Source organism: Parambassis ranga, chromosome 2 (genome assembly GCF_900634625.1).
Source record: "Parambassis ranga chromosome 2, fParRan2.1, whole genome shotgun sequence".
In the NCBI taxonomy this organism is placed as follows: Eukaryota; Metazoa; Chordata; class Actinopteri; family Ambassidae; genus Parambassis; species Parambassis ranga.
In genome coordinates this window covers 36,176,458-36,199,069 of record NC_041023.1, presented here as the reverse complement: position 1 = coordinate 36,199,069, position 22,612 = coordinate 36,176,458, and the positions used below count along the sequence as shown (strand labels likewise).

The 22,612-nt window shown below is 42.2% G+C and overlaps 1 protein-coding gene across 3 annotated transcripts in view; it reads right to left on the bottom strand.

Annotated features, from left to right (window-relative positions):
• Window positions 1–13,988: 13,988 nt before the first annotated feature.
• LOC114445865 (diacylglycerol kinase zeta-like) overlaps window positions 13,989–22,612 on the bottom strand; it is a 67,733-nt gene continuing 59,109 nt past the window's right edge. For all 3 annotated transcript variants that reach the window (XM_028421147.1, XM_028421160.1, XM_028421170.1), the window contains 8 exons: window positions 22,015–22,107; window positions 21,890–21,943; window positions 20,956–21,005; window positions 18,261–18,301; window positions 17,647–17,767; window positions 17,510–17,546; window positions 16,837–16,936; window positions 13,989–15,545 (listed from right to left, as the gene is read on the bottom strand). In XM_028421147.1, the coding sequence (XP_028276948.1) occupies window positions 15,429–15,545; window positions 16,837–16,936; window positions 17,510–17,546; window positions 17,647–17,767; window positions 18,261–18,301; window positions 20,956–21,005; window positions 21,890–21,943; window positions 22,015–22,107 (613 nt within the window). In that variant the 3' untranslated portion in view covers window positions 13,989–15,428. The remainder of the gene's footprint in view (window positions 15,546–16,836; window positions 16,937–17,509; window positions 17,547–17,646; window positions 17,768–18,260; window positions 18,302–20,955; window positions 21,006–21,889; window positions 21,944–22,014; window positions 22,108–22,612) is intronic.

Genomic DNA, 22,612 nt, shown 5'->3' with positions numbered 1-22,612 from the left:
CGTTCACGGGGGCGTGTCCTAGCAACTGATGGGGGTCTCGTAGGTGGGCGGGGCAAATTGGCTCAATGGCGCCACCTTAAATTTTTAAAAAACCCCTCTCCATAGGGGTTTATTTAGAGTAGGAAGACAAAAATCGGCACACACACAGAACACGTCCAGACGCACATAAACGTCTCTTGCACCATTGATCTAGACCACACAGGAAGTCAGCCATTTTGATTTTGGCGGTCAAATTTCTGCGATTTCCACCTTTGGTATGCAGACGAACTCCTCCTAGGGATTTCAACCGATTGACTTCATATTCGGTCGCTGTCACCTAGAGACCATGCTGATCAAAAGTTATCAAAAGCTTTTCTCTAAGTTAAAGGGCGTGGCTGCTGTGGCGTCACTTCGCCATTCATACACGAACAGCTCTCTCTCCTACATACTTGCTCCAAACGGCTTCAAACTTTCTGCACGTGGTCACAGCCCCTCCCTGAACGTCTGCCATGTTCTACACTGACACTGTTTAATCCTTCCCTGTCATTACACAGCCAAATGAGGATCACAGATTTGAAGTCCTACAAAGACACCTGTTCGGTTTCCTGTATCAGGCTGCCCGTGGCGGTGGCGACTGTTGAACCTTCGCCATTAAACATCAATTGCTTATAACTTTGCGGTGCATCGTCCTAATGTCCTCAAATTTTTTTCATGTCCTAACGGTCCATCCCCCAACACGTCTGCATGCTCATGAGTCACCTGCACAGCGCCACCTACAGGAAACCGGAAGTAACTGCTTCTGGACAATTTTCATGTATAAATCAAATGTTTTTTGAGGTTTGATGCACAGACGGGTCTCCACTATTCTCACGGGGTCTGGCTCCACCCAGTGGACACATACGGTACTGCAGCTGATATAACTCCACCATGGATGCTCCTAAAATCCTCAAATTTTTTACATGTAATACAGACCCGACCCCGACCACGTGTGGACATCTGTGGACAGCGCCACCTACTGTAAAGCGGAGGTTACTACACACTAACATTTTTTACATATATTGACAGATTTGTTACGCTGACACGTCTCTGCCTCTGTCTGCCGGCTTTTTCCCACCGCTGGCAAAATTGCCGCAGCTCGTAGGGGGAGCGGGGCAGGGAAGTGACGGCGTGACGGGGAGGGGGCGGTCGCGCAGAGTGCGAGGGCCTGATCATCGCTGCTTGCAGCTTTAATTATACTTGACTCTGGTTCCGGCACCGGTATCACGATCTTGACCCCCTGAACGTGCTCAAAAACTCACCAAATTTGGCACAAAATTGTCCCCCGACGAAAATCGCAACTTCACACTGTCGCTATTGGCGGTCGTGGCAGCATGACTCTGCAGCGCCCCCTAAAGTGTGAAAGTATTCACCGCAACTGCTACAGACTTCAGACTGTTGTGGAAGTAAAATCTTCTGGATCCTTTCGTTCATCTTCCCCGGTTCTTTGATTAAGAAGAAGTGGACAATATCTGGTCTCAAAATTACAATTTATTCTAACAGTAAAGAAGCAAGTTCTGGGTCACACAAACAGAGATCTCTGTGGTTGCCTGGCCTCACAGCCAGAGAACAATATGCCATTCTTGTAAACACCTTTTATCCTATCTTGAGATCGCATAAAATCATGTCCTTCCCTAACTCTGCACCAATGGGGTCAGCTCAACTGATATTTAGTTTACCTTATTTGGTAATGGGTAAACCTTAGAGTCAGGATAAAACAGAAAGAAATAGCAGGGGGTCCCCTTTTGTCAGTCGTAAACCTAAGTTGAAGATAAGTTCTCCAGGAGAATGATCACTGTACCATACGAGTGACTTTATGACGCCCCATAAAAGCTTACACCTCTTCCCCCATGTAAGTTCACTTTAAGTCCTAACATCTCATAAGCTGTGGGTCAAATCTGAAAGTGACCAGGAAAACAAACTCACAGGAAGGGTGGGTCGTAAAATGGGGTCATAGGGGATGAACACATTACTTCAATCAAGATCTAGATTTACAACCTTAGCTTGATATCAACCAGAGCTGTCTCCAAAGAACAGCTAACAAAGGAAATGAATTACAAAAGTCTATGAGAAGTAGGGAAATTACACACTTCTCAATACCTTCAGTATACCTGTCTTCCTTTGATCTTCTGTAAAACTTACTTAACACATAAGTACTAATAAACACATTACAGTAATATGCATACAGAAATGAAAACTTCATGTTAGGGACACACCTCTAGATATGTGGACCCACACCACATAACAACATCATACAAAATAAAATCTTTCACCTAACAGTTCCCCCTTTTGAGCTCATTTAAGAGCTCACAACGGAGCCTCCTCATCCTCATCTCCCTCAGGCACCTCTGCTGCTAACAAAGGCATTTGATATGGCTGATATACACCTATATCCTTCTTCTCAACAGCTGATACAATTAATCTATTACACAGACTACGCATGCAAGGTATGCAACAACATGTAATCAAAATAGCTATAAAAACTGTAAGGGAAGTCATTACAGAAATGATTAAGGTTTTCCAGGGACCAGACCACTTATTTAGCCAGCCATCTAAAGAGTTATCAACTCCTGAGTGCTCATGCATCTCCTGAGATAGGGTTCTGAGGCCTTCTAATGCTCTTGTCACCTTACCATCCGGGGCAGTGTTGTTAGGAATAAATGTACAGCACATTTCACCAAACATAGCACATACCCCTCCTTTTTCTGCTAATAACATATCCAAAGCCATCCTATTCTGTACTGACATCAGAGAGGTGGGGGCCAGCTGTTCAGAAAGACCTTCTACAGCATCCCTGGTTAAATTAGCTAACCTAAGAACATTATAATGCACATAATTAATTCTGTCAACATTTTTATTAGGAGTCACTGGAACAAGAGCAGAGAGAATAGGAATGTTCTCAAACCCTGCTGCAACCTGGTCAGCCAATTTGAATTCATCTGGAACGCCTCTTGGAACCCCTATTGCATCTATGTAGGTAGGACTGCCTAAGGATAAATCAAAGTGGCTTGCGTAACGCTTTGTGATGACATGTCGCCGCCGTCTGCGAGTCAGCGCCGCATTTAGTTGTTGGGATGGTACCCTGGTAGCTTTCTCACCTACTATCTGCAATGGAGACATCAATCTGACCATAGAACATAAACCCCTTCCGTCTACTCGTAAAGAAACAAACAAATGAGGCCCCCCACAGTAATAATATAAATCCGCTCCAGCCTTTGATCCTAAAACCGAGGTATTACGCTGCACCACCGTCTCACACCATGATACATCAATATTTCCATAATTAACTGTTCCTGTGCCTGTCATGTTGAAACATGTATAATTACCAGTACCCTTCCACAGCCTGAAGGGTCCAGTTTTAGTTTGCTCACTAATTGGTGGGAATAAAGAAGACAACGTGGTACAATTTGATGGAGAGACTTCACGAGTCATGGCCATAATACAACCAAATCCCCATGCATCATCTGGATACAATGGGGCGGGTTCAGTGTACAAGTGGGGTCGCGCTGATGCACAGGCAACACAATCTGACATATTTTGCTCCCTCACCTGTTTCACCATCCATCTGAGCCAAATATTATCATCCTCATAACCAGTAGACAATGCTAATACATCGAATGGGGTAAACATAGTGTAATCATGAACTACAACATCCTTCTGAGGTGGGGGAGTTGGCGATGGGTTAATCAGTGCTGGTTTATCGAGCAAATTAATCTTAATCAATCCTACAGGATCCCTACCGGACACGTCTACTCCTACGACAATATAAAAATCATCGGATTTGGAGTCCCAACATTGGCCAGGCACTCCAGAAGGTTTAACATAAGGGTTTTGCTCCAAGCCAATAATTGATAGCATAATGGGATTCTGTGTGTGGCTCCAATCCCTTTGTATACGGAAAAACCCACTTAACAAGATCCGCCCATCTGAGGTTGTTTTAGCTGTTCTAGGTGCCCAATTTGTTGCCTGCCATACATGTTCCCATGAGGAACACCATCTCCAGGCCCCTGGCCATCCTAACCCACAAACATAGACGTTATACTCTCTCCACGATGCATTATGTCCTCCGCAGTTAATTACTGCACACAGATCAAAAATATAAGAGGACTCTGCACCCTTATAATAATCTAACTCTATACCCCTTTCTTTTCTCACACATGCATCTCCTCCTGTCCCTGGTGCTCTCCTCACTCTACGTATGCTGGACCCTGAGGGAAAAACCAAATCACTTCTCTTTTCACGCACATATAAACTCAAAATTACAACAGTTACAAATAACAAAATAAAACCACCAAACACTCTCCACTTTCCCCACAGTTCCATCTTGTCAGTTAAGGTCTTCTTGATAACAGGAACCAAAACCTCTGCTCCTGAAGCTTCAAACCTTCCTCTTGACAACTGCTCACTCGTGTCGGCTGTAATACACGTCTCGTCCTCTTCAACCAGTAGGGTAGACTACCTACTGGTCACACTCCTGCGTTTAGGGGATTATTCTGCCCCTTGTATTTTCTCCTTGTCCTGCTTCGTCAAATGTCGGCCAGCGTCCGCCCTGGCTCCACGGCCGGGGTGCACTGGCTCCAATGATACCAGGTGTCTCCTTTCCCTTTCAGCCGCACCGCATGGGAGGTGCGCTTCACCACCTGGTAAGGGCCTGTCCACTTTATCACCTTCAGGAGGACCCACTCAGTATGTGGCGTGTCCTCATCTGGTCTCTCAGTCTCACCTTTCACCTGTAATGCAAATGCTGACACCAGAGCTTTGAGTTCATTAAAGTAAGGTTTATACTGATACCTTACTTCATACTCTGTTAATCTCAATGGACCAGCCGGTCCAGGAAACTGTCGACCTATAAGGAGCTCATAAGGTGTAAACTGTGTAACAGCATTAACAGAACATCTGACAGTCATTAGAGCGATAGGCAATGCTTGAACCCATGTTAATTTAGTCTGTGCACAGATTTTAGCCAATTTTTGTTTTACATTTTGGTTCATCCTTTCCACTTTTCCCTGTAACTGTGGGTGATATACTGCACCGTATCTATGTCTTAGGCCCAGAGCCTGCTCCACCTTTTCTAGGTCTGCACTCTTGAAGTGAGACCCATTATCAGATCTAATTCGTTCTGGAAATCCATGCTGTAGAATGTAATGATTAATCAAACACTATCACTGTAGCACTGTCCTCCTTCTTTGCAGGCCATGCTTCTAGCCACCCTGTGAATGTATCTACTGCCACCAGGAGATACTGACATCCCTGGTGCCTCTCCACCATGTCTGTGTAATCAATAACTATTTCCTGTCCAGGAACAACTGGGAGCGGAAAACTTCCCATATCCGGCCTCACTGTGGGTTTGGGATTATACTCATACATATTTTACACTCTTTTACCCAATTTTTAGTAATCTCTGACATAAATGGATGCCACCAATGTACCAGATTCCTCAGCATCTGTTTATGTCCAACATGCCCATGCGCCTCATTTAAGACACACTTCCTGAGCCCTGGTGGAAGCACTGGCTTCCCTTCTGGAGAATACATCGCATACATCTTGACTCTCTCTCTTGACTCTGCCCCCTCTACACCCAGACCATCTTTTCCTGGGAGAAGTTAAAGACCTGATGAGCTATTTTCTGCACCATTTTAATCATTCCTGCTGCATGTCTGGTGCAATCTGACTGTTTAACCAAGTTAAAACTCGGATTAAAACCTATCTCTTCTCCCCCTTTTTCTGAAACAGAACACCATGCACATCTCCATCTGTTTCAGAAACATCAAGTAAAATGAACTAAGTGGTCTAGGAGGGCTAAGCCAACAGCACATGCCAGAGACTCCTTCAAGTCAATGAATGACTGCTCTACTACCTGAAATAACAATTTATGAGGATACTAGAAGAGCCAGATTAGTGTGGAAGTTGAGACTCTGAAAGAGACAAGAGTACAGTGACACAACAACTTACATCTAGAAATTATGTGGTAGTGTAGCTAACAGCTCCTGAGCCTTATGATCAGTCATTTGCTATACCGTCTGTTTGTGTTTGTGTTAAAAAACATGGCATCGTCTACTTTGTGAATGGTAATCTAATAAGGTTTGAGGATGAAGAATGCTGAACACCTTTCCGCTATGATAGCTGCCTATCAGAAGTAGCTTTACATTTCTTGACCATGGAGCCTAATTCTATAGCTTAATATTCTGGATGAATGGCTAATGAAACATGTGGCACACATTTTGAGCCACTTAAAACTATACATCAGCAACTGCTCCTTCCTCAGCCACAAACATATCATCTACTATGATGGACCAATTTCGTCCCTCTAATAAGGAAGAGAACCTCTCCTGGTAGAGAGATCCTCATGCCTGTCATAGAAGAGTGTAACATACAGAGGGTCTGTGGCAGCCTATAGGATCGGAGAGACATTATCCAGGGTTTCCACTGCTGTAATAGACTGAGGAGACCGCCCCCTTGAGGAAACTCAGGCAGGAGGCAAATCCAGTAGATATCTGCACAAGTCATCTGTATCTTAGTGGTGTCATCAGCCACTATCCAGTTACTCCAACACTCAGGGAGCAGGCAAAGTTCTGTTCATCAGTGAATGTCACTTTTAGTCCATCTGGGGAGCACATAATGGAGGTTCCAGTTTTGATCAACAAGTCTCTGCCCATCACATTCACTGGTGATGAGCTGGAGCAAATGAAACAATGTCTGTGCTGGTCTGCTAATGCAGTTTCACAAGTTCTGTGAATGGCAGATGTTGAAGTTCCCCAAAGAAGCCAACCGATGGAATGATGTCAGATATCAGTGTGATCCTTGGATGCCATTTCCCTGGGTAGGATACCAGGGAGCCCCTTGTGGACAATGTAGGGGTTGCACTCTGTAGGGACAGTCTTTTTCCCAGTGGCCAGGTTTTCCACAATAGAAGCAGTCACCCCCACTCATACCGCTGTATCCACCCCTTCCATGCCCCCCTCCCCTACGGCCACCCCTCTTGCTCCAGTTACCTCCTCTATGACTTTGGCACCACCCATCACGATAGTGGGTACGGGTGACCCAAGGTGGGGTTAAATACATATCAGGTTCTCCCACAACTGGGGACTGTGGCTGAGGTGGGAGAGTGGGCTGAGGCTGAACCACCCTCTGTGATGCAGGTGTGTATTTCTTCATTTTCCTCTGATATGCTGCTTCCTTTCTAGCTTGAGCTAACTGCAGCTTTAATAGTTGTGTCTCTTTGTCAGTGTGTAGATTCATATGGTGTACAACATGTCTCTTCCAAGCAACAGAGTCACTTCCTGGTAAATCAGGGTCATTTTTCCAGGCCTGCTGAAGCAACAGGGGAAGCCCCTCTCTGTTGCCTGTCTATACCAGTGCTGCTGGGCACCAAGTTGACTAAAGTTCTCTCCTGTCTGTCTGTCTGTTACTCGCCCCCTCCCATCAGGGACAGTCATGATGGGGTACATCCCAGGAGGTGGGGTCTGAGATAAGACAGCGGCTACTGTGGAGGCGGGTGAATAAGGAGGTGGTATCTCCGCCTCCTGAGTTCCCTCGCTCTCTACTTCCTGTTTAATATCAGTGGTACTACCAGACTCCTCACAATCATCATCTATGCAGCACAGATATGCCTGATATAGAATCTTACGTTTCTCCTCATCAGCCTTCACTGCCTTCTTCAACTCAACTGTCTCTAATACTAAGGATCTAATAATCTCCTCCTTTCTCTCTCTCTCTAATTTAACTTTATTCTCCACTGTTGCAATCACACTTTTTAGCAACTTTTTATCATCTCCTTTCACTCCCTGTTCTGTCACCGCTTCACAAACCACTGCTTGCATTTCAGCAGCTGTCTTCTGCTTGTTGTCTGGACCTGCCTGTCCACGACAACGGCTTAACATCTTACCCATCTGTTCATCAATTGTCTTCCATTTAGACATGATTACCACTTACAAATTCCTTCTATACGTTAAAATTTAACTTCCTATGTACCTTCTTCTGTCCCCCACTGTGACTCTGGCAACAGAGACACACACCTTCACTTAGACACACTCTCACACAACCAACTTCCCACGTACACTCTGCACAACCTCACTTCTCTGCCGACGCAGAATCAGTTTTAAACACAATAGTTCTCCGACAGTGCGGACTACATAAAACAACCACGACAAAACAATACAAGACAAAACAAATCACCGGTTTATCTTTCTCTCAATAATACAGCGCTTTCTCAATTTACTTAGGCCTACATTTGAAACTTATTGCCAATCTTTTAAAACATTTTAAACGTATTGCCAATCAATCGTTATTTTTGCCAATCCACTTTTATTCTGGTTATGCCCAATCTTTACATCAAGTTTTTTACTTTTTCATTAATTTAACACACTTTGATTCTATTACTGCCAATCCATTCTTTCTTTTCAGGGGTCATCAAATTCCCTCGGGCTTTCAACCGAGCTTATCTATGCTCGCGTCCAAACATAGTCGGGGCTGCAAAACCCAATGACTTTTTTAAATTTTTTGTGTTACTCTTTTTATTTTAATATTTTATTTTAATTTTTGAATAATTCTTCAATTATGTGGACTCACAATTTGCCTCATACAATTTTAACTTTAAAACACCATACCAGTCACAGTGACTACTTAATTTAGAGTGTCCAATATGCAGAATTTGATTAAACAGGTTTCTGCTTACCTCGTTTGTTGTTGGCTAGCCAGTAGTCACTCAGTCAGGCAGGATGTTGTTAGACCCTCACTTCTTCGAACCGGGCGGAAACACCAAATTGTTGTGGAAGTAAAATCTTCTGGATCCTTTCGTTCATCTTCCCCGGTTCTTTGATTAAGAAGAAGTGGACAATATCTGGTCTCAAAATTACAATTTATTATTATTAACAGTAAAGAAGCAAGTTCTGGGTCACACAAACAGAGATCTCTGTGGTTGCCTGGCCTCACAGCCAGAGAACAATATGCCATTCTTGTAAACACCTTTTATCCTATCTTGAGATCGCATAAAATCATGTCCTTCCCTAACTCTGCACCAATGGGGTCAGCTCAACTGATATTTAGTTTACCTTATTTGGTAATGGGTAAACCTTAGAGTCAGGATAAAACAGAAAGAAATAGCAGGGGGTCCCCTTTTGTCAGTCGTAAACCTAAGTTGAAGATAAGTTCTCCAGGAGAATGATCACTGTACCATACGAGTGACTTTATGACGCCCCATAAAAGCTTACACCTCTTCCCCCATGTAAGTTCACTTTAAGTCCTAACATCTCATAAGCTGTGGGTCAAATCTGAAAGTGACCAGGAAAACAAACTCACAGGAAGGGTGGGTCGTAAAATGGGGTCATAGGGGATGAACACATTACTTCAATCAAGATCTAGATTTACAACCTTAGCTTGATATCAACCAGAGCTGTCTCCAAAGAACAGCTAACAAAGGAAATGAATTACAAAAGTCTATGAGAAGTAGGGAAATTACACACTTCTCAATACCTTCAGTATACCTGTCTTCCTTTGATCTTCTGTAAAACTTACTTAACACATAAGTACTAATAAACACATTACAGTAATATGCATACAGAAATGAAAACTTCATGTTAGGGACACACCTCTAGATATGTGGACCCACACCACATAACAACATCATACAAAATAAAATCTTTCACCTAACAAGACTCGGTACACTGATGTATCGCCTCATGACAAGAAAAAAAGCCTCTTGGGCGAAAATTCCACGATGTACAGGAAGTCCGCCATTTTGAAAAAACCATGCCTTGTTCCAATTAGCACACCCTACACTTTTGCGAACTCCTCCTAGGGGAATCGCTTGATACGGCTGAAAATTGGTACACTCGCCCTTAAGGGGTCAGGGACCAAAAGTTATCAAAAACGCAGCACTTCGTCATATGGTCTGGCTGTGGCACCACCGCTAATTTGAGCCTTCGCCAATGCACAGGAAATGGATGTGTTTGTTGCTGTATCTCCCACATACTTCATCCGATGTGGATGAAAAAAATCAGGCATGCTGAGCCTGTCATTCTGAACAGATTGATATGCTAATGACCACAAACTCTCATAGCGCCACCTACTGGCGGTATGAATTGTGTTCAGGCTGATTATCCATGTTCCACACCTCGTATTTGAACGAACTCCTCCTAGGGAAATACTGTGTCAGACCTGTGATTTTGTCACCTGGTTCTGAACACATGGCTGAGCAAAAGTTATCAAAAACGCAGCTCGATGTTACACCGTGTGGGCGGGGCATCGCCACAAAGGTGACCCTTCGCCACCATAGAGAAAGCTTCTGTGTTTCTTGATTTGTTCATCCTACCTGCTTCTTACTCTATCATGACATCAGCCCCTGTGCACCTTTTCATATCACCTCATCATCATATGTGGGCGTGGCCACATGGCTCTGCAGCGCCCCCTGGAATGAGATCTGCTTCCCCGTTTGACCTACAGACATGAAAATTGGTACGCATATGTATCACCTCTAGACAAGAAAAAAAGTCTCTTGGAGGTATCCTCTAAAATGCACAGGAAGTCCGCCATTTTGAAAAAACTGCGCCATTTTGTTGTTTTCACTCCCCGCACTTTTACGAACTCCTCCTACAGGATTTCGCCCAAGCACCGAATGGTGCAAGAGCCCTATTGAAATGCAAGCGTTTATTATTAGGGCCCGAGCACCGAATGGTGCAAGAGCCCTATTGAAATGCAAGTGTGTATTAGGGCCCGAGCACCGAGTGGTGCGAAGGCCCTATTGTAATTGTAAGTGTTATTATTATTATTTGGACAATTCAACGCCCATTTTCGCCCCTTTGCCATGCCCCAAAAGTCACCAAACTTTGCACACTCATCAGGGGTGGGGAAAAATTTCATATTTTGTGGTCGCTGCAAAGGGGCGGGGCAAAATGGCTCTACAGCGCCCCCTTGAAATTTTCAAAACTCCTGCACTTTGGCATAGTTTCACATAGCTGCACGAAAATCGGTACACATGTTTATCATAGCAAGACGCACCAAAAAGTCTCTTGACACCATGACCTTAACCCAACAGGAAGTCCGCCATCTTGGATGGAAAATGGCGATTTTGGCGATTTACACCATTGGTATGTGAGCGAACTCCTCCTAGAGCTGTCGCCCGATTGACCTGAAATTTGCTGGAGGTCACCTAAAGGACCTGTTGATCAAAAGTTATCAAAAGCTTTTCTCTCACTTCGCCATTCATACACGAACAGCTCTCTCTCCTACATACTTGCTCCAAACGGCTTCAAATTTTCTGCACGTGGTCAGAGCCCCTCCCTGAACGTCTCTATGTCATCATGATCTGTGCCGCTCATGGGGCTCCCTTGTGGTGGAGACAGGAAGTGCCATGTTCTACACTGGCATGCACTTATCTCACTGTTTAATCCCCGCCCACAGCCAAATGAGGATCACAGACTTGAAGTCCCACAGAGACACCTGTGTGCTTTCCATGGACCGGTATCATGTAAAACAATATTTTCACTTACCGGCACAGAAAAAAAAAAATAAGTCCCACAGAGACACCTGTGTGCTTTCCTGTATCAGGCTGTTTCGCCATGAAACATCAATTGCTTATCACTTCGCCGTGCATCGTCCTAACGTCATCAAATTTTTGATGAGCATGCAGACGTGTTGGGGGGTCCGTCCCCCAACACGTCTGCATGCTCATGAGTCACCTGCACAGCGCCACCTACAGGAAACCGGAAGTAACTGCTTCTTGACAATTTTCATGTATGAATCAAATGTTTTTTGAGGTTTGATGCACAGACAGGTCTCCACTATTCTCATGGTGTCTGGCTCCACCCAGTGGACACATAGGGTACTGCAGCTGGTATAACTCCACCAAGGATGCTCCTAAAATCGTCAAATTTTTTATACACTCAACAAAAATATAAACGCAACACTTTTGTTTTTGCTCCCATGTTTCATGAGATGGACTTGAAGATCTAAACTTCATTCCAGATACACAATATTACCATTCCTCTCAAACATTGTTCACAAATCTGTCTAAATGTGTGATAGTGAGCACTTCTGCTTTGCTGAGATAATCCATCCCACCTCACAGGTGTGCCACATCAAGATGCTGATCTGACATCATGATTAGTGCACAGGTGTACCTCAAACTGCCCACAATAAAAGGCCACCCTGAAATGTGCAGTTTTGTCTCACAGCAAAATGCCACAGATGCCACAAGCATTGAGGGAGCGTGCAATTGGCATGCTGACAGCAGGAATGTCAACCAGATCTGTTGCTCGTGCATTGAATGTTCATTTCTCCACCATAAGCCGTCTCCAAAGGCGTTTCAGAGAATATGGCAGTACATCCAACCGGCCTCACAACCGCAGACCACGAATAACCACACCAGCCCACCACCTCCACATCCAGCAGGTTCACCTCCGAGATCGTCTGAGACCAGCCACTCAGACAGCTGCTGAAACAATTGGTTTGCATAACCAAACAATTTCTGCACAAACTGTCAGAAACCATCTCAGGGAAGCTCAACTGCATGCTCGTCGTCCTCATCGGGGTCTTAACCTGACTCCAGATCGTCGCCGTAACAGACTTGAGTGGGCAAATGCTCACATTCGATGGCGTCTAGCACGTTGGAGAGGTGTTCTCTTCACGGATGAATCTTGGTTTACATTGTTCAGGGCAGATGGCAGACAGCGTGTGTGGCGTCGTGTGGGTGAGCGCTTTGCTGATGTCAATGTTGTGGATCGAGTGGCCCATGGTGGTGGTGGGGTCATGGTATGGGCAGGCATCTGTTATGGACGAAGAACACAGGTGCATTTTATTGATGGCATTTTGAATGCACAGAGATACCGTGATGAGATCCTGAGGCCAGCAAGATAATGCACGGCCCCATGTTGCAAGGATCTGTACACAATTCTTGAAAGCTGAAAATGTCCCAGTTCTTGCATGGCCAGCATACTCACCGGACATGTCACCCATTGAACATGTTTGGGATGTGCTTGACCGGCGTATACGACAGCGTGCACCAGTTCCGACTAATATCCAGCAACTTCGCACAGCCATTGAAGAGGAGTGGACCATCATTCCACAGGCCACAATAGACAATCTGATAAACTCTATGCGAAGAAGATGTGTTGCACTGCATGAGGCAAATGGTGGTCACACCAGATACTGACTGGTTCTGAGTCCCCAGACCGCCAATAAAGCAGAAACAAAATGCACATTTCAGGGTGGCCTTTTATTGTGGGCAGTTTAAGGTACACCTGTGCACTAATCATGATGTCAGATCAGCATCTTGATGTGGCACACCTGTGAGGTGGGATGGATTATCTCAGCAAAGCAGAAGTGCTCACTATCACACATTTAGACAGATTTGTGAACAATGTTTGAGAGGAATGGTAATATTGTGTATCTGGAATGAAGTTTAGATCTTCACGTCCATCTCATGAAACATGGGAGCAAAAACAAAAGTGTTGCGTTTATATTTTTGTTGAGTGTATGTAATACAGACCCAACCCCGACCATGTGTGGACATCTGTGGACAGCGCCACCTACTGTAAACAGGAGGTTATTAAATTTTTTACATATATTGACAGATTTGTTGCTCTGACACATCTCTTCTTCTCTCTGCCGCTTTTTTCCCCACCGCTGGCAAAATCGCCGCAGCTCGTGGGGGGAAGGGAGGGGGCGGGAAGGGACGGCGTGACGATCATCGCTGCTTGCAGCTTTAATTTTATTTGGTATTTTTCTGTATTTATTTTATGTTGTTTTTTTTATTTAGTGTTATTTTATTATTTTATTTAATTTTATATATTTTGATTTTTTTATTTATTGTTACTATATTTAAATTTTTTTTCATGTTTTATTTAGTGTTATTTTATTTCATTTTTTATTTATTGTTATTTTATTTTTTATTTAGTGCTTTTTTTCTTTTATTTGTTTTTTTTTTATTAATTTAACAGAAATCCATCCTGGTAAGAATTTAAAAAACAAAACGAACATTCACAAACATATCTTCTTCTTTATTGTCTTCATATTGCGCTCCAAAACAAATTATACAAAGATCTTAAAACAAATAAACAAATGCAGATAGAAAATTAAATCTACTGTGTACTATTAAACAACATAATAAACACAAAAAGTACATTGGCAATAGATGTAATTTAAAATAAAAAAACAATCTAACTTAGCATACATCACTGTGATGCAATACATGCAAGTCAAAGCCGCACTACCCCGAAGACATCAAAAGACACTGATATTCACAGGCAAAACTAATCAAAGTATATTTTTTTCATTTACTGTACACCCTCAAAATCTCAACGATGATTAAAACTGATTTTTTTTAATCTTTTTTATAAATATAGAGGCGAGATCTGTTTAAAAAGCTACAAGAACATGAGTGGCGACAGGTTTCCTGCTGTGCTTATAAAGACTACCTGACTATGTTTACATGAGCGTTAGCGTCTGATTGTGATCATTGTTTGTTCAACACGAGATGATGTCATGATCTCGTGCTTCAGCCCCAGACATTCAACGCTTCAGTAGAGGCACTAGAAAAATCATCAAGTTGATTATTTTCTAACATATAAATAAGAATTCGAGAAGAATTCGATAATAACTCAATACAGTATGCATGATTGATTGGCGTGACTGAGGTAAGACAGATTTTTTACACCGTCTAGAAACAAATTTGGAATTTCTGTCACATGATTGCTGCTTATATGTTAGTCAACCATGGCTTCCTAGTTGCGCAGCGAAGTCGAAAATTTTTAGTTTTTAACAGAATTTTGTTATTGCATATGGCTTATTTTTTGTAAATAATAAAGAAAAAAATAATAAGAAAAAAGAAAAAAAAGAAAAAATTGGCGGAGATTTGGTTAATGTTTTCCAGCATTAACTAACTGCTTATATGTGAGTCAAACATAGCGTCCTAGTTGTGCAGCGAAGCGGAAAGTTTTTTGTTTTTAACAGAATGTTGTTGCGGCTAACGGTTTATTTTTTGGTGAATATTTAATCAAGACATGAAGAATAAGGTTGGATTTGGTTGACTGTTCTTTGATGCATTCAAGGACTGTTGGAAAATCTATGATTCTTCTCGGTTTTTACAATTTATGGCTGCAATTGACGGCGTAATTTTTTGGCAATAATTTTATAAGCATGCATTTGAAACCTGCCGGCAGGTTTTGGTGGTGGTGTTGTTTGGGGCGGGGGGGGGGGGGGGGGGGGGGGGGGGTTAATATCTAGGGTTCACAGAAATACTACAACTTCAAAAAAAAAAAAAAAAAGAAAAAAGAAAAGGAATGCCTCATCATCTGTCAGCCCTCATTGGTAAATGCATGAGATTTGGCACACAGCTTTTACTGGAATGTAAACCGGAACCGGTTGCGTGTGCGTCAAGTCCGAGTCTAAAATCAGTCTAAAATCCAAAATAGTTGGCGTCACACAGCCGTTTCCTGGTCCTCTCTCTGTATCATCTGGTAATGCTGCCTGTTCTCCAGGTACGCCGCCAGTTCGGTGTCGTGAGCCTTCTCGGCCCTGTTCTTCGGAGTCTCGCCCTGATAGAAGAAGACACACAGTGAACCAGAGGATTTGGACACTGTAAAAAAATAATAAAAACTGTATTCTGATTTCTGCATTCAAGTTGTATGTTATATTTTTTACAGTGTCCCTCTAAATTAAAATAGAATAAGACTAGCACATTTTTTACAGTGTCCCAAAATAAAAAAAATTAAAAACAATTACAATTCTAATTACTACAGATTGTAAACATTTTTTACAGTGTTTCTGATCTTTTTATGTAAAGTAAAACCTAAATTACAATAGAATAAGAATAGCATTTTCAGAATTTTTTTTACATTTTTTACAGTGTCCTAAAATTTGGACACTGTAAAAATTATATAAAATATAATACATTTGTTAGTGAGAGGGGGGTTTAGTCATCTGCTTGATGTCGATACAAAAAAAACCCCCCTGAAAACCAGTCAGCAGCGGGTCGGCCCAACATCTGAAGCAGGGGCCTGCAGCTGTTTGTTTAAAACGCGCTCTGTCATATGATTGGCTGACCGGCAAGACGATACGAAGCGTCTTTTAATTGGCTCGTGCTCTTGACTGATGACGATGAGATGATGAGAGATTCGAAAATGGAATCAACAACAATGGGCCACTTATGTCCTTGAGAGGACAGTGGGGGGTTTTGCTAATGTTGTGGGGTGGGGTGGGGTGGGGGGGCATATGTCTGCTTAAAGGGACAGGCTGGGAGAGAGACATAGCTCAGAGAGATTTAGATAAAACAAAGTACTTCAGAGCTGGCGTCCAAATCAGTCTTCTCTAGTTTCTCTCTCTCTCTCTCTCTCTCTCTCTCTCTGTATCTAGGTCATTGCGGAGTCCAGCCAGTGGAGTTAAGAGCTTTTTCTACACACTCCAAGCCTCCACGGAAACAAGATGCATATTTGAGACATACAGTCCCCCCCCCCCCCCCCCCCATGATAACATCAAGATTATGTGTTTCATAATCTGAGCGTAATCTGTCCACTGTCTAAAAGCTAATCTGGACAAGCCTGAGAGGGGGATGCTGGGGAAACACCCTGAGTTAGCATTTAGCTGTTATTAGCTTTTGCAAAAAGTTAAAATAAAATAACTAAATATCCAAAGTACTCTTACTAGTACAGTTATCTTAATTATGTACTGTAAAATATAAAAACTACTTCAAATGAGAATAAAAAAGGTTTTTGTGTGGAGACACTGGAAGTTGTTACATTACAATGACTAGTAAAAAAAAACCTTATTCCATGTGTGAAGCATGGTGGTGGCAGCATCATGGATTCTGGGTGACAGTGCTGAACCTACCTGCAGGTCTGTTTTCATCAGGGAGGCTCCTGCTTCCACCAGATAGTGGCAGATGGTTCTGTGACAGAGGGAGGCAGCCCGATGAAGAACTGTTTCCCCGCTGGTGGTCATCATCATCACGGAGGCAGAGAGACAAGGAGAGAGTGGAGTGACATCAAGGGGCGAACAACAGACTTTATATAGTGAGCTTTCATTTGGACTGCCGCTAGGTGGGTAACCTTAACATTAGCATTCGTTTTTAGCATTTTTTTAACACAGTATTGCGGCTAGTGCTATGTCAGATGGATGGTATATAAAAGGTATATTTGTGTTGTCATATGTCAACAATGCTAGCTTAGCATTCGTTTTTAGCATTGTAACACAGCAACACAGCATTGCGGCTAGCTCAGTTGTGCCATGTCAGATGGATTATTATGAGTAGCTAATAATAGGATTATGTCATATGTCAAAAATGCTAGCTTAGCATTAGTTTTTAGCATATTTTAAAAATTGTCTTAGCATTGTAACTCTAACACTGCATTGCGGCTAGCTCAATTGTGCCACGTCAGACAGATTATTATGAGTAGCTAACAAAATATTAAAAAAGTATATCTATGCTATGTCATATGTAAAAATGCTAGCTTAGCATTAGTCTTTAGCATTTGTTTAAAATTATCTAACCATGGCGACTTACTGTAGCTTCTCTGTGACATCGAGCAGGTCACTGGGAGCTGAAAACGCACACATGAGAAGAGATTATTTTTTAAAAGTTCACAATTCAAAAAACATTCAATTCAAAAAAGCGGTACATTAAAAAAATGTCATTATTACCGTTGTCGAGGATGTAGCGCACAATCTCTTTACTTCCTGTATCGACGGCGTGGTGTAGCAGGCTGCACCCCGATTGGTCTAGCGCGGCAAGATCTGCCCCCTTCTTGTGCAGCTCTTTCAGCTTATGTTTCAAATAATGTGGATAAAGAAACAGCAGAAACATTCTGTTTCAGAGTTTGAGCTTTCAGGTGGTCCCTTAATGCATAATTTTTTACAAGTATTCTGAATGAATATTCTAGTTTAATTGAAAATGTAAAAAAAAAAATTCGCTCTAAAAAAACTCAGTAAAAAACAAAAGATTCTACACTGCTCACCGCAAATTATGTGCCATGATTGAGTCACGTGTGACCACCGGTCAAAATCAGGAAGTGTTTTCCTAATCGAATCTGATAGTGTGCATTTTTAATTAGTTTTTTTAATTAAAAATGTTGCAAAATATTACAAAAAATATAGCATTCGCACTAAAACAAATTCTGAAAAAAAAAAAAAATTCTACAAATATCACCGTAAATTATGAGCTATGATTAAGTCACATGAGAGCACCATTCACATGACAAAAATTCAGGAAGTGTTTTCCTAATCTAATCTAATAGTCTGTGCAGATTGGTTCTTACCTTCTTCAAATCCCTGCTCTTCACACACTCGATCACCATCTCTAAATGTGGCAGAGTGAAAGATGAAAAAAAATTGGTTTTATATTTTTATATTATTTTTTTGGTTTTATATTATTATGATGATGAGTGACTAGCTCACTATTTGGCAGCTACGCAGAGCAGCGACAAAGCTTCATCATCGTCATCACAAGCTCGCTATTTGGCAGCTACGCGGAGTAGCGACAAAGCTCCATCATCCTCATCCATAGCTCACTATTGGAAGCTACACGGAGCAGCGACAAAGCTCCATCACCCTCGTCGCATCCTCACACATAGCTCACTATTGGCAGCTACACGGAGCAGTGACAAAGCTCCATCACCCTCGTCACATCCTCATCACAAGCTCACTATTTGGCAGCAACGTGGAGCAGCGACAAAGCTCCACCATCCTGATCGCAAGCTCACTATTTGGCAGTTACACGGAGCAGTTACACGGAGCAAGCGACAAAGCTTTATCATCTTCATCGCGAGCTTACTATTTGGCAGCAACAAAGCTCCATCATTCTCATCGCAAGGTCACTATTTGGCAGCTATGATAGAGCTTTGTAGCAGCGACAAAGCTCCATCCTCGACACAAGCTCACTATTTGGCAGCTATGCGGCGCAGCGACAAAGCTCCATCATCCTCATTGCGAGCTCACTATTTGGTGGAAACACATGCTACTGTATAACTGAGTTGTGAGATGAATGTTTATTAGGTTGACCTCAATACTCGCTCGCTCTCTCTCTCTCCTAATCCAGTTATGTTAGGCTTAGTGTGTGTGTGAGGGGGGGTGCGAGAGAGAGAGAGTCCGAGAGCAGACTTCAAAAACCTCTAAGAGCTTTTGTGGCTGTAAGACAAATCAAAAACAACACACTCGCTCGCTCGCACTCTCTCTCTCTCTCTCACACACACACACACACACACACACACACACATGTAGGAATTAAATGAATTTAGCCCAAGGAGGAAATCTAAGTAAACTCAGAGAAGTCCTAAAACATGAGAGGGTAGGAAAAAGCACACACACAGGTGTCACTTGCTCCATTGAACCTCTCAGTTTGATGCAGTCAACCTGGCCGAACCTTATGGGAGCTCCCTCTCTCTCAGTGTGTGTGTGTGTGTGTGGACACCACTTCAGCATTCAAAATACGTTCATATTTATATTTATTTGTTTATTCTTCGACTACTTTTTGATTTATCCAATCACATTCTGTGTTTTGCTGCTGTTGTTGGGCAGAGTTTAAAGGTTCAAAAAACAGACTCACTCATTGGCTAAGACCTTTTTTTTCCTGCTGTTTGTTTATTTCGGCTGGACGGTAGCCAAAGTCATAGCTGTGGGCCACCCTGTACGCTAATGCTAACAATATTAGCCAAAAACTAGCTTATTATATAGCATTGCGGCTAGCTCAATTGTACCATGTCAGACATATTATTATGAGTTGCTAATAATAAAATGATGTTAAAAAGGTATATTTACGCTATGTCATGTCAAAAATGCTAGCTAGCATGAGTCTTAGCATTGTAATTCCAACACAGCGTTGCGGCTAGTTCAATTGTGCCATGTCAGACAGATTATTATGAGCAAAACAAATGCTAACAGGCTTGCAGCTCTTGCTTGCAGCACTGTTTTTAACAATGCTAGCTTAGCATATAATATAACATTGCTAGCTTAGCATGAGAGCTGCAAAACAAATGATATATATAGCATATGCTATATCATATGTTAATGCTAGCTTAGCATTAGTTTTTTTGCATTTTTTTTTATCTTAGCATCCTTATGCTTATGGGAAATTAGCTTTTGTGGCTAGTTTTTTTTGTGACACGTCTCTCCATGCATAAACACACACAGTCATTTTTTACAAATTTAATCTGCTCACAGCTGGAGAACAAAATGATTTACAGTAGTAACCGGATCTTTTTCCCTGTGTACCTACGGCATGTGAGCATTGTGTTTAGAAGCTTTAATCCTTATTTAACATTAGCTTTAGCATAGCATTTGTTGACAGAAGACTCCTCTCTCACACACACACAGCCAGGTGAGGAGACGAAATGCTCGGTAAATCCTTGGTACACAGAAGGAGGAGGGAGTGGAGGAGCTGCGTGGAACAGTTCCAAGATTTTGGGGCTCTGTTAACCCTTTCACCCCAAAGGGTGAAATCGCACAAGTTGACAAAAATGACATGGTGGATTCGGTAAGAGCGGAAATGTTTCCAGGGGACTTTTAAAGGGGATGGACCACGCAATTTATTGAAGGTTTTTTTATTGTTATTGAAGTCAGTGACGATGGAAATACATTTTATATACATCCTGATCACATTAATCATTAGCCTTAGAATTAGCGGGGTCCGTCACCTTTTTACAGGCCCCATGGAAACCACACAAAGTGGAAAGTTCCCAGAGTGAATTATAAACCACAGCAAAAGCTGACAGAATAGAGGGCTCGGGCTCACACACACCTCCCAGCATGCCAAATGAGTGCGGAGGAGACAGAGGTTGAGAAAATATGTGTCAGAGATGGAAAAAAAAATACAAGAAGCCGTCTGGAGACACACAAGCTGCCTCGTGTCTCTTTCTTTGGGCGCACACACACGTCAGGTGCGACATCGCTTCTGTGTGTAATGTGAAATTTTAAAGTCAGACGTCGACCTGTCAGCTTTTTTGTTGTTGTTGTTACCTTTTTCTTTCTGCTTTTCTGTCTCGCTTGTCTTTTGGCCTTTTTCCTGTCTGAAGAAAAACAGAGAGTTGTCACTGTCACACACACACATACGCTATACATGCTAGTTTTTCAGATGCTAGTTGTTCTTTGGGTGCTAGTTCTTATTATGCTAGTTCTTCAGGTGCTAGTTCTTGTTATGCTAGTTCTTCAGGTGCTAGTTCTTGTTATGCTAGTTCTTCAGGTGCTAGTTCTTATCATGCTGTTGTTCTTCAGGTGTTAGTTCTTATCATGCTACTACTTCAGGTGCTAATTCTTATGCTAGTTCTTCAGGTGCTAGTTCTTCGGGTGCTAGCTCTTATCGTGCTGTTGTTCTTCGGGTGCTAGCTCTTGTTATGCTAGTTCTTCAGGTGCTAGTTCTTATCATGCTGTTGTTCTTTAGGTGCTAGCTCTTATCATGCTAGTTCAAAACCAGGAAGTAACATAAGTCTAAACCGAAGTGAAGTCGTCTCATCTTTTTTTTTTATCTTTTTGGCTAATTTTGGCTAAAATATGTTAGTATTTGGCTAATCGATACTGATTGGTCAGTTCAAATTATAACCGATTGTATATGTATTTCTAACTGATAGGACTGATTTCCTGCTAGCTGAAACTGGTTTCAATCAAAATGGAGGACGTCCTAAACATCATGGGGTTGTGTGATGTCACTCTTTACATTCAGGATTATCTACAGAGCGCCCCCATGTGGACAGGAGGCCTTCCAAAGAAGTTTTCTGAAATGTCCACATACAGAACTTCTCCTGTCATAATAAAATGTAATCCGAACTTACCGATCAACATCCATTAGCATTAGCTTAGCATTAGCATAGTATAAATTTTTTTTGCCTGAAACAGCCTGAATTAATTAGTCGTGCCCTACAGCACTATTGCGCAGCGTTTTCAGTGTTTTACTTACTTTCTCAGGTTGAAATCGGCAGCAGTGGTGTTAGAACGATGAATGCAACCAGCCCTTCAGAAGAAACACATAACACAATGACATAATAATAACAAAATGCTAATGCGAATGCGGTGCACACTCACCGGCTAAGCTTGCTGACTGCAGGCATCGTGTTAAAGCCTGTTAAAGCTTCAGCTGCAGAGCTGTCGCTGTTCACACTTTGCCTCTGGGAAGAACTGCAAGAGAACACAGGTGGAAAAAGCCAGTAATTATTGCATGTAAGCTAGTCAAAGTGCTAGCTTTGCTAAGCTAACTGCTTTTCTGTTAGCATTATGCAATATCAGATTTTTTTTACAGTGTACATTTTAGCAACACAGAGATGTTTATTTTTGGCAATATTGTAGTATGTTGGAGAAGACGATAGTTTAGCATTGCTAAGCGAACTGCTTTTTTGTTTGCATTGTGCAAAATAACATTTTTTTTACAGTGTAAATTTTTGCAACACAGTTTATTTCTGGCAAGACTGTAGTGTGAGTCAGAAGAAGCTAGCTTAGCATTGCTATGCATTGCTAAGCCAAGTGCTTTTCTGTTTGCACTGCGCAAAATAAGTTTTTTACAGTGTACATTTTAGCAACACAAACATTGTTTATCTTTGGCAAGATTGTCGTGTGTGTCAGAAGCAATTTAGCTTAGCATTGCTAAACTAACTGTTTTTGTTTGCACTGCTCAAAATAACATTTT